Source organism: Triturus cristatus, chromosome 5_2, assembly GCF_964204655.1.
Source record: "Triturus cristatus chromosome 5_2, aTriCri1.1, whole genome shotgun sequence".
In the NCBI taxonomy this organism is placed as follows: Eukaryota; Metazoa; Chordata; class Amphibia; order Caudata; family Salamandridae; genus Triturus; species Triturus cristatus.
In genome coordinates, this window is record NC_140588.1 from 803,585,968 (window position 1) to 803,599,385 (window position 13,418).

General features: G+C 39.1%; 1 protein-coding gene across 3 annotated transcripts in view; it reads left to right on the forward strand.

Moving 5' to 3' along the window:
• MCF2 (MCF.2 cell line derived transforming sequence) overlaps positions 1-13,418 on the forward strand; it is an 830,978-nt gene that overhangs the window by 777,986 nt on the left and 39,574 nt on the right. For all 3 annotated transcript variants that reach the window (XM_085607961.1, XM_085607960.1, XM_085607962.1), the window contains one exon: positions 6,029-6,141. In XM_085607961.1, coding sequence (XP_085464087.1) covers positions 6,029-6,141 — 113 coding nt within the window. The remainder of the gene's footprint in view (positions 1-6,028; positions 6,142-13,418) is intronic.

The window sequence follows — 13,418 nt, forward strand, 5'->3', positions numbered from 1 at the left end:
TTTTGGGACCCCCCTTTTTTCTCAGCCCCCGCTTGACGAATCCCCCCGAGACTTTCAGGGTAGGAGCTGAGCGGAGCGCCCCATTAGTTTTGAAAATTTCGCGAGGATTCGTCAACCGGCGCCAAAGTTATTCAAAATAGAATTTTGAGATTTCCTATGGAAACTCGGTCCTAACTATAACTATCTACTGGCGACCGCCAGTAGATAATATGTGTATATATATATATATATGTGTGTGTATATATATATATATATATATATATATATATATATATATATATATATATATATATATATATATATTCACTGAAAAAACCATAGGTTTCACACATGTTATAGTTAGCTGGAAATTTTACTGATAAAAAACCTATGAAATTCCCCCGTTATAGTTAGTGCAGGCAACTATAACTCACGCGACCGCAATCCTCTGCTGATGCTAATACTGTATTTAGACACTTATTTACCCATGTCTTCTTCCATAAATTTTTGGCTATACATATATTACAAATATTTTTTTTTCATAAAGACACATATGTCATCAGCAGAGGATTGCGATCGCGTGAGTTATAGTTGCCTGCACGAACTATAACGGGGGAATTTCATAGGTTTTTTAATCAGTAAAATTTCCAGCTAACTATAACATGTGTGAAACCTATGGTTTTTTCAGTGAATTTGCAAGGTTTTTTAAATGCTAGTTCCTAACTATAACGTGTGTGAAACCTATGGTTTTTTCAGTGAATTTGTACGGTTTTTTAAATGCTAAGTTACTTTACGCCATTCGTGGCGTGCGCGCCCACTTAACGCAGTTCGTTCCGTGCGCGCACGGTGCGTTTCGCGCACCGTGCGCGCACAGTGAGCACGCGGTGCGCTTCGCGCACCGCGCGCCCACTTTACGCAGTTAGTGCCGTGCACGCACAGTGGACACGCGGTGCGCTACGCGCACCGTGTGCCCACGTTACGCTAAATGGGCCATGTACGCACGATGCGCTTCGCGTACCGTCCACACACGGAGGCTGTATTAGGCACATCGTGGTTAATGGTTATCTACAGATTGTCGTTAAACTAATTTATTTTTTACCGTACGCGTACGGTAAGCGTAATCGGCGATTTTTCGAAAATAAAAAAATTTACATTTTTTGCCTTTTGGGTTCTTTGGGGACACCATAACAATGACTGGGTGGTTGGGAGCTGTCTATCAAGCCGCTTTTATTGTTTTCGGACTTTGTTTTTCCTCCACTCCCCTCAGAGTGCGAGAGAGAAAATGGCGGCCGACACTTCCTGGTTTCGACCGATTCGAATGTTTACTAAGATCTAACAGCCAATCAGAATCGCGCTCGCGCACGTCACCGTACACGTACGGTAAGCTTAACGTAAGCGCACGGTAAGCTGGCTCAGATATATATATTGATTTAAATGCTATTTTCTCAGGAACTACTGAACAGATTTACACCAGACCTACAAAAGGCACTTCCTTGACCTGAGGACTACCTCTCTGCCAAATTTCAAGTAACTCTGTTCAGCCGTTCGGGCTGTAGCTGTGTCTAAAGGTCCTATGGAAAAATGCATGGGAAAAACGCGTTTTTGGACCCCCTTTTTTCTCAGCCCCCGCTTGACAAATCCCTCCGAGACTTTCAGGGTAGGAGCGGAGCGTAGCGCCCCACCTATTTTGAAAATTTTGCGAGGATTCGTCGACCGGCGCCAAAGTTATTCCAAATAGAATGTTGCGGATTTCCTATGGAAACGTGGTCCTAACTATAACTATCTACTGGCGACCGCCAGTAGATAATATATATGTGTGTGTATATATATATTCACTGAAAAAACCATAGGTTTCACACACGTTATAGTTAGGAATTAGCATTTAAAAAACCTTGCTAATTCACTGAAAAAACCATAGGTTTCACACATGTTATAGTTAGCTGGACATTTTACTGATAAAAAACCAATGAAATTCCCCCGTTATAGTTACTGTAGGCAACTATAACTCACGCGACCGCAATCCTCTGCTGATGCTAATACTCTATTTAGACACTTATTTGCCCATGTCTTCTTCCATTAAATTTTAGCTATACATATATTACAAATATTTTTTTTTCATAAAGACACATATGTCATCAGCAGAGGATTACGGTCGCGTGAGTTATAGTTGCCTACAGTAACTATAACGGGGGAATTTCATTGGTTTTTTATCAGTAAAATGTCCAGCTAACTATAACATGTGTGAAACCTATGGTTTTTTCAGTGAATTAGCAAGGTTTTTTAAATGCTAATTCCTAACTATAACGTGTGTGAAACCTATGGTTTTTTCAGTGAATTTGTACGGTTTTTTAAATGCTAAGTTACTTTACGCCATTTGTGGCGTGTGCGCCCACTTAACGCAGTTCGTTCCGTGCGCGCACGGTGCGCTTCGCGCACCGCGCGCCCACTTTACGCAGTTAGTGCCGTGCACGCACGGTGGGCACGCGGTGCGCTACGCGCACCGCGTGCCCACGTTACGCTAGATGGGCCATGTACGCACGATGCGCTTCGCGCACCGTGCGCACATGGAGGACATATGATGCACTTCGTTTTGAAAGGTAATATTTTAATTTTTCGTAATTTTAATAAGCCTTGCACAAATGGTGCCCTTCGGGCACCATTTGCACACGGGGTGGAGAGAGTGTGGATAATTTTTTTTAATTTTTTGTTTTTTAAATATTATAGTTTATCTCAACTGTAATAAGCCTTCGGCCACCAATTGCACACGGGGTGGGGAGAGTGTGGATAATTTGTTTTTTATAATTTTTTACCGTACGCGTACGGTAAGCGTAATCGGCGAAATTAGCGAAAAAATAAAAATTCCGTTTTTGGCCTTGGGGGATCTTTGGGGACTACCTCAACATGGCTATGTGTGTGGGAGCTGTCTAAACAGCCCCTTTACATGTTTTTGGGCTTTATATTTTAAACATCACTCTCAGTGCGAGAGAGAAAATGGCGGCCGCCGCTTCCTGGTTTCGGCCGATTCGAATGTTTACTAAGATCTAAGAGCCAATCAGAATCGCGCTCGCGCACGCCACCGTACGCGTACGGTAAGCGCACCGTAAGCGCACCGTAAGCTGGCTCAGATATATATATTGATTTAAAGGCTATTTTCTCAGAATCTACTGAACAGATTTACACCAAACCTACAAAAGGCACTTCCTTGACCTGAGGACTACCTCTCTGCCAAATTTCTAGTAATTCTGTTCAGCCGTTCGGGCTGTAGCCCTGTCTAAAGGTCCTATGGAAAAATGCATGGGAAAAACGCGTTTTGGGACCCCCCTTTTATCTCAGCCCCCGCTTGACGAATCCCCCCGAGACTTTCAGGGTAGGAGCGTAGCGTAGCGCCCCACCTATTTTGAAACATTTGCGAGGATTCGTCGACCGGCGCCAAAGTTATTCAAAATAGAATGTTGCGGATTTCCTATGGAAACGTGGTCCTAACTATAACTACCTACTGGCGACCGCCAGTAGGTAATATGTGTGTGTGTGTATATATATATATATATATATATATATGTGTGTGTATATATATATATATATATATGTGTGTGTATATATATATGTATATATATATATATATAATCTACTGGCGGTCGCCAGTAGATAGTTATAGTTAGGACCGAGTTCCCATAGGAAATCTGAAAATTCTATTTTGAATAACTTTGGCGCCGGTTGACTTATCTTCATGAAATTTTCAAAACGAATGGGGCGCTCCGCTCAGCTCCTACCCTGAAAGTCTCGGGGTGATTCGTCAAGCGGGGGCTGAGAAAAAAGGGGGGTCCCAAAACGCGTTTTCCCCAGGCATTTTCCCATAGGACGTTTAGTCGAAGGTACAGCCCGAACGGCTGAACAGAATTACTTGAAATTTGGCAAAGAGGTAGTCCTGAGGTCAGGCATGTGCCTTTTGCAGATATGTTGTCAATCTGTTCAGTAGTTCCTGAGAAAATTGCAGTTAAAAGTACATAAATATCTATATGCGCGACCGTGCATGCACCAAATGTCCGCGAGTGTAATTCTGATTGGTGGTTAGATGTCAGTCAACATTCGAATCGGTCGAAATCAGGAAGTGTCGGACGCCATTTTGTGTGTGACAGTGAAAAAGAAAGGTCGAGAACGTGAAAAGGGGGCAGGGTAGAGAGTTCCTGACCCCCTAGCCTTTGTCAGGGGGTCCCTGAAGGACCCCGAAGGGTGAAAAAAACATTTTATTTTTTTTCAAAAAATCGCTGGGTGCGCGCACGGTGCACGCACCGTGAAAAACCCTTATAAAAAACAACATTTTAAACTGTTTATAAGTTTATAGAAGATATTAACTATGCTGTTCAACTTTATCCAAATAAAAAAAAAAGAGCTGAGCCATTCCATATTACAGGATACAGTCAATCTATAACTATATACATAGGTAGTTTATTGTAAAATAAATATATAAAAAATATAATAATACATACATAAATTAGCATTTAAAAAACCATACAAATTCACTAAAAAAACCATAGGTTTCACACACGTTATAGTTAGAAATTAGCATTTAATAAACCTTGCAAATTCACTTAAAAAACCATAGGTTTCACACACGTTATAGTTAGGAATTAGCATTTAAAAAACCTTGCAAATTCACTGAAAAAAACATAGGTTTCACACATGTTATAGTTAGCTGGACATTTCACTCGTAAAAAATCATTGAAATTCCCCCGTTATAGTTAGTTCAGCTAACTATAACTCGCGCGACCGCAATCCACTGCTGATGACGTCACACATCACATCACTGTATTCACTAAGATACTGTTAATAAGTCAGTTATACAATTAATTTTACAAAAAAAACCCATCCATTTAGACACTTATTTACCCATTTATTCTTCCATTAACCTTTAGATATACATATATAAAAAATATTTATTTTTCAGAAAGACACATATTCACTGGATGATGTCATCAGTGATGTCATCAGTGATGTCATTTGAGATGTCATCAGTGATGTCATGAGTGATGTCACTGACCATGTCATGAGTGATGTAATATGTGACGTTATCAGCAGTGGATTGCGGTCGCGCGAGTTATAGTTAGCTGAACTAACTATAACGGGGGAATTTCAATGTTTTTTTATGAGTGAAATGTCCAGCTAACTATAACATGTGTGAAACCTATGGTTTTTTCAGTGAATTTGCAAGGTTTTTTAAATGCTATTTCCCAACTAGAACGTGTGTGAAACCTATGTTTTTTTAAGTGAATTTGCAAGGTTTTTTAAATGCTAATTTCTAACTATAACGTGTGTGAAATCCATGTTTTTTTTAGTGAATATATATATATATATATATATATATATATATATATATATATATATATATATGATTCTATAGAAATTAAAAAATCATTTCTGGCTAGGATTTTCAGGTGATTGCTTTAGGACAGAGTGCCAGAGCATTTTATTTGCCCACGAATCAGATTGAGTCTTGCTATTATTACTATGACAGAATTTACTCTAATAAATCAAGAGAACACATTTTGCATAAATTAACTCTTCCTTTGCCATGCACATCCAGCTTAAATTAATTCATATTTAGACTAGGTGTTACTTGTTCTGTGATGAGATGCTGTCAAAGCAAAATAGCAGTTAAGTAATGTAAGAGTGGATTTTTTGTAGTGAGTCTAGCTTAAGAGTTCTATGTACAGTACTCCCATTTGTCTCCTGTTTTTCTTATGTTTTGTTACATGCTCTACCACCGGACGATACTGGTTTTTCAACTTCTTGTGTTTCTGAAAATGCTTTTCCTGCAATTTTCTGCCACTGTTTTATGCTTACTACACACATCGCCTTTGTTACACAGGTTTAATAGCTATATGTCCGAAATTTCTCATAATTTTCCTAAAAATGTGGGTTAAACTTTTTGCAAGCTGTCCAGTCAAATTCACTTGGTTTTAACTCAAAAGAAATGATCATATTTCAGGTTCCTGCAATCATTAAGAAAGTGTAATTTGTAGGAGAGAGATTTTTATTTGTATCCTTGTAGTCAGCAGGTAAATATAAAGCACTGGCAGATTATAAGAAGAGGAGTGCCGATGATCTGATGGTGAAGCAAGGAGAGGTTATTGAGCTCATACAGGAGGACCGTGATGGGCGATGGTAAGTTTTCTATGTTTTTAATATTTATAAAGTTAACTTGTTTTCATTCAGCACTCAGAGCGTTTGACGTATTAGAGGTTCCCATTATCTAATTTATGCTAGTCAATTTACCAACTCTCTTGCCTGGATTCAAACCTGTAACCTCCGGGGCACCACCTTTGTCAGGCAAGCTATTGTGTGTTTCTTTACGAATCTTGCTTTGTCTCCTGAAAAGTCTTCCTACAAGTACTGAAATAGATAAAGGTCCGCAAGAACAATCTTTGCTATTGGTTAATTAATTGTAACTAATTAAAATAAAATACCTCCTGAATAAGATTAATCTGGCCTTAATTTAAATGGTATTCAGAAAATATTTAGACCTGTGAAGTATAAGTGAGAAAAGTGATTCCACACCTGGGGAGGTAGGAGCTTTTCATTTGTAGCTAGTAAACTTTAGAAATTTCTGCCTATTTCTCCAAGTTCTCAACCTAGTCATACTCTTTTTAGGAGTTTGCTAAAGACATGGACTTTTGTCGCCTCGTCTAAAACCGCTTTCACCATGTTCACCACTGTTTTCCGAGGCTCCATTGGCGTTCAGCATTCCATTCAACATGTAGGATGGAATATTAAAGTATCATCTTGACCTGCGATGTACCCCAAAACGTATAGTATAATAAAAATTTGTATCAAGGTAACCAGTGCGAAAATGGGCAAATATTTGTAAAAACAAATAATATAGGAAAACAAAGAACCTTCTCTGGTCAGCTCATAAACTGTGACACTAATAGTGTCTTGAAATGACATTTATGAGTATAAAATCTCTGCCTCTTTTTTCAGAAGAAGTGTCCCCTTTGCTTCTCAGCTTTTCTGCATTACTTAAGTCAAAATGTAGAACTGCACTGTCCCTGTCCTGTACCTCTCCCCGACTCCCTATCAAGTACTTTTTCCTTGTTAACCCTCCATTGTTTTGCTTACCATTGCCCTTGTACAGGGCACTGTTTCTTTTTAACTAGCTCATGCTTTGTGTCGCGTATATATTGAAACAAACTTGCTTCACAGATTATTAGGAATGGCACATCACCGTTTACCAAATATAGATGGATTGTGATGTAAGGATAAAGCAACTGTGTTTCTTTTCTTTATTGAAAATGATGCTGGGAGAAGAATTGAGTAAGTAAAAAGGTCTTACCAGACGTTAGCAGGGTCCATGCTCACTTCAAAACCTAGACAAAATGTGGGACTGTAAACAATGCCTGGAAGCAAGTAGGTTTAATGACAGTGATAGTAATTGATTCTTCACTGCACAACATTTCTGATGTGGTATACACTCTGTGGTTTTAAGGATAAATCATTTAAGATGCACAGCATTAATGAATACTAGACATTTGCTTGTCAGAAGGAATGTCGATAAGTGATTGCTCTGACCACCATATGTCAGTAGGTGTCTTCCAAGTTTCTTAAATTGAGTTACAATAAGCAGAGCCGGACTGGCCGTAGGGGCCACCCGGTATTTCCCCGATGGGCTGGAGGGGTGGTGGCCAGTTTTGTTACAGGGGGCGGTGTGTAGCAGTGCTGCAATATCAGACCCCTGTAACAAAAGCAGGAATGGTGCTTCCCACTAGGAGCCCCCCCACCCGCTCGCGGGGCCGGTCAAGCAGCAATCCACCAGGGCTGGTTGCTGTTCCCAGTCAGGCCATGACAATAAGATCTAAATCATTGTGTTCAGAGAGGAAGTGCCCAGGCTTCACATGCTGATCTCGGTTCTCTCATCTTTTGGTACAGATGGCAAAAAGTGAGGTTGGGATACTGGGCTTTAGGTCTTTGAGTCTCACAGTTGGGAGCACAACAGGTGGCACAGAGCCACTCTTACCCCCCCCATGGTGGTGGCACTCAGTATTAAAGGTATGGGGAAAACATGCTCAGGTAGACAAGCGAGCTGGAAGATAGCATGGTTCGGACTTGGTGTTTACTATGACTGCCTAGGACTTTGCTGTTTGAGCATGTATTCTTGTAGATTGAAATACTATGTGTTGTATTTACTAGGCACTGATGTTTCTGTTCTAGTTTTGAGAAGGACACCCAAGTTCTCCCATGTCACCATGTAACTCAAAAAAAGATAAATTAATTTAATGTTAAACAAATTAAATGCAAATCGTAAATATTATTTACTTTAAAATAATGTAATGAACTTTTTCAATTTATCAAGACGTGTCTTTAATTTAAAAACAATGTATTCATTTAATTGTATACATAACTTTTAATAACTTTTAATTATAAAAAATACTTATAAACAATTTACTTTGGATGAGTTGATTTTTTTTTGTGTATAATATATTTAAATTTAGTGTATTTACATGTATTACTTATGTTTTTAAAAAGGCAATAAACTTATATTAATTTCCCTATATTTTACCATAGGGAGCTTCCCCTCCCCTATTACTGCGTTGTAAAATACGGTGTAAAGCCAAGTAACTTTACAGTCTTGTTTGATGTTTTTACTGACTCCAACCCCTATTTCAGGGGGTCGGAACATGTAAGTCTACACCATTGAGTAACTTTTCACTCATAAATGGTGAATAGCCAAAAGTAGTAAAGTTAATCTAAAGTGTGAGATCAACTACACATGTGTGAAGTTACCTTTGTGCAAAGGCCCCATTGTGTAGTCATAATTATTGCATTTAATGTGTGAGTTGTGGTTTGCATGGCTGGTTTCGAGTTATAAATTGTGTAACTAATAATTGCTCTGAGTTTCAGGGTTTCTTCAGTTTTGATTCTGAAACATAACTGTGCTTTACTTTGTTTTGTAAAATACATTTTAGAGGTTTTTACAAAACATATGTAGTGTTATGATCTAAGCTACTTTCTCTTTGTCTATGTTTTAAGTGAATTTCAAGGGGCTCTTGTTGAAATACTATATCCAAGTTACGTAAGAGTAGCTACTTCCCCAGTGTACATGGTCTTTGGCTAAGTAAAAAGGGGAAGTCCGTCCCCACTGCTCATGGCCAAAGAGCGTATGTAGTGGGCGCTGCCTGTAGGGTGTCAGGTTTGCCTAAGTATGTTGATTCACCGACAATCATTTCCCTCCCTGAGTCTCTCTGGTGGTATTAAGTGGTTGAATACCTCACCAGACAAAGAAGGGGAAAACGGGTAGGTGCAAAAGAAAACACAGGAGCACTTGTTGTGGTGGATTGGTATTGGGAAGACATTGTCTCGATTTGCTTTGGTAATCAGACTGGTACACTGACTGACTCTCAGGCAGAAAATGAAGCAAGTTCTTACTAAAGATCTTAAGTACCAGGGAGTTAATGGACACGCAATACAATATATAACATTGTACAGCATACCTCTTGGAGTGATTATCTTACCCTCATCCAGGATGAAAGAAAGTGTGAAGAAACCAGGTATCTACCAGGGTACCATGATCCTCAGGACAATAAAGATCATGGAACCCTTTGCACAGAAGCAGCCATATGGTAGACAAATAGCATATAAACCACAATAACAAAGCCCAGAAGAACACAGACTGAGTATTGCTCGAAAAAAGAAACCAGAAAGGGCTAAAAAGCTGTGGGACACAAGATTGTGTGGACAAACTAAGCGGGAACGGAGAGTCAATATTTTTGGGAAGTTGTTGCCAAGTGACGAGCCAGAAATGGAAACCCATGCTAGGATGTTTCTGCCCCGGAGGTAGTTAGTGGTTTACTGGTTCCCTTATGTTATTGAGCCTCCTGTCAGTTTATATTCCCTTCGGTGTCTGGATCAAGTGAATCTATGATTTGCATGCAGATATTGATGTCAGGTCTTAGCAGATCTTACATTCCACAATTGACCACCTGCTTCTATGCTATAATCAGGGATGGGCTAGTGTGCAGACATTGAGACCAATCCTCTTCAGACCCATAACACATGCTGTGAAATGCCTTCAGCTGTGTAAAGTGAGAGGTTGACCACAGTGCCTGTCCTGCAGCCTGATTCTGTAGCCAACCTTGCAAGTACTGCTAATCCATGCTGTGTAGTATGTTCTGGCTTTCTGTCATTTGCTTCTTTTTAATTGATTGAGCAGGATTTTTTCAAACTCTTTTTAATGCTCCATATTCAGGTCCCTTTATCTTCTTGAAGAACCACATAAATACAGACCTCTCTGTCCCAGTACAACTTGAGGTTGCAGAGTGTGCTTGTTAACTTTTAGCTCTTTCTGCCCTGGCTCAGATATAAAATGCATCTGTGAATCTCAGTACCAATGTTTAAGCCTCCCACACTTATAAAAATTGTGGGTGTGACTCCTACAATGAAGAAACAGACACCTTTTGATGTGAAAGAATATGTAAACTTTAATCAATGAAAACATAAGAATGCTTTAAAGTTGCCAAAAAGGTCACGGACTGTAGTATAACTCTAGAGACTTTAGAAGCTTAAATTCCAAAGTGCCTTCGTGTTTTCATACAGATTAATCAAACTGTGACAAATTTATTAGCAATCTGTATTGTTGCCCACTTTTTAGTTTGCCACCCCCAACATATTGGAGCAAAACGTGACATATCAACAGAAAACTACACAAGTAAAATGTCTGCTGAATTTCACACAAATGTGTCAAAGGGAGCCAACGTTATTAGAAAATGCACACTTTTTTTAATCTGCCCACCCTCCCCATTGTCAAATCTACATGGATCTTGGGATCCCTACACTCGGCATAACATGTCATACCAAAAACAAACTAAACATATATGTCTGCTAAAAGTTGTGATAGCGAACAGAAACATTTTTTACTGCCCTTTAACCATGCCCTGCTTCCCAGATCTGAACAGCATTCAACTTATCAAGTTTAAGATAAATATGCTAAGAGCCTGCCAAATGTGTTGGTAACAAAGTTAAGAGTTTTTGAACCACTCTTTATTTTGCCCTCTTTGTCAAATCTCATTGAAACTTTAGATCTCTGAGCTTGGCTAACAACATGCTAAATTGCGTGTAGATCCATTAAACGTCACAAAAGTTATTTGCATATAAATACTTTTTTGACCTCACATGTAACTCTGCTCCTTCTGGATGGATTGACATGAAACTCAATGTTTATATATAAAAATAAGGTAAACGTGCTAAGTGCCTGCCAAATTTTGTGAAGATCCATGAACCTTCTCTAAATTATTGGAGAAATAATAAACCTGTTGAGCCCACGTCCCTCTCTTTAACTTTTCCTCTTTTGTTATATCTGAAAAAAGTGTATGCACATTTATTAAACGGTGCTAAAGGTATTAGCACATGAATACGTTTTTCCTCAGCTTTAACTTTGCCCCCAGATCGATCTGCACACACCTTGACTTGCAAACAGAAAACAAAACATACTAAAACGTTGTCAAATGTCATGCAGATTTGTCAAACAGTATCTCAGTTATCACAAAATAAATACTTTTGTGCAGTCATCAAATAGTCCTAAAGTTATAGATAAATAAAGAAAATCCTTGAAACTGTCAAGATTATCTCAAGATTTTAACCCAACAACTTTTGGTATTCTAATTTCTCAAAACCACTAAAAGGATTTACACCAAATGAAATAAAGACGCTCATCTGAGCAGAATTCTAGATTCATGCCAAGTGTACTGCTATTATGTTCAGTGATCTTGTGCTGTAGTGGAGATCGAAGTATCCTATGGGAGGTAAAATGGGAGACACTCATTTTGTTGCCTCCCCACCAACTTGAATTTTCCAACCCAATTGATCTGTACAAAGCGTGATGAACCTTAGCCAGTTTTGCTATTTGATTGGACAGTTTTGTCAGATTTTGCAAACAGTGGTAAAGATATGTGCAAAGAAGAAATCTTTTCTCAATGAAAACTCAGACCTAACCATAACTACAGTCATTTTTGTAAACTATACAATTGAGGTGTATGTAGCCATATCTCCATTAGTTCACATCCCAATCATTGGAAGATGTGAGTACATTACTCAAGCTCAGAATCTTTGTGTAAAATAGCCTTAGGTTTCATTCCATCATAAAACGTATTACCACTTTTTATATCACGACACTTCAGTTCTTCTGACAAATCATACTTGCACAGGTGGATGTTCTGTTGCTACATGCAATATCACAATTTGGAGCCTCATTCACATAAGTACATTCACACTTCTGTGTAAGTTTACAATTGTTTGCTATTCTCAAAGTTATTTTACCAGTGGTATATTTTCGACTGCAGAGTATCTGCACATAACAAGATAGGACTGTCCTATCCTTTTATCTTAGAAAACTCCACAGTGGTAAAGATGCTACAGTTACAATACCTTTGTGAATAGCTCAAAATTGTAAACTTACACAAACAAGTATGTTTACCTTTGTGAATAAGGCCCTTTGCGTTTTTAGAGAATTAACAGCAATCATCATTGTTAGGGCACGCAGAACATCTGCCAGTATGGTTTATGTGGCAATAGTGTGTTCTGTTCTCACTTTTGTCCTGTCTAAAGTGAGGGAGATGCGGCTTGAAGAAATAAATCCAAATGTAAGTTCTGCAAAAGGAAGCAGAAGCTATTTCACAATATGTACTAAGTATAGGTAGTGCAAGAAAGGCTAAGTAAGGGTGGTAACCGTAATCACCCTCAATGCAGAATTAATCTGCATAAATGTATTCTGCAATCCTGCTCTTGAAAAAGCCAGAATGGTCGATTAAGTGTAGGCCCACATTAAGAACTCGATGCAACATCGGCAAACAAAGAATAATATTGAAGCATCCTGCTATAAAGCCAAGATTGCTTACCTTTTGTGGTACATAGTCACTTTGCTTCCTTCTCAGCTGCATCAAAGTGAGAGGTCTGGGTGAGAGAGACTGTAAAGGACAAGCAGTCTCGGCGTGCAGGTTGGCAGCAGCGTGTCAGAACAGCGAAACATCCGAGGCTCTTATCTGACCTCGACATGTCATCCCCGCACACTTGTCAGTCTCTACAAATATTAAAACCATTAGCAGGGACTGAATAGTATTAGGTATTCATGTTTGGTGTCTTTTGAATCCCAATTTAAAATCTTACCTTATGGTGAAGTTGGAATTCAAGTTAAAATTCTGAACATGGCACTTTTAGATAGTTGTAATTTTCTTGATTTAGCCATTTGGTGCCTGCAGCCTGTCTCTAGTCACCTGATTGGGTGTAGTTGACAGTTGGGCTTTGTGTATTCCTCCTAGACAGCCGCACACAATGGGGGATGTAGGTGAGACTGAATGGGCCATCACTGACATGTTGGAGGGAAGGGCTGGGCACAGCCTAGCCCCACTTACACTTGAATAGTCTGTGTCCTGTCTCCCCATAAAGTGCCGAAA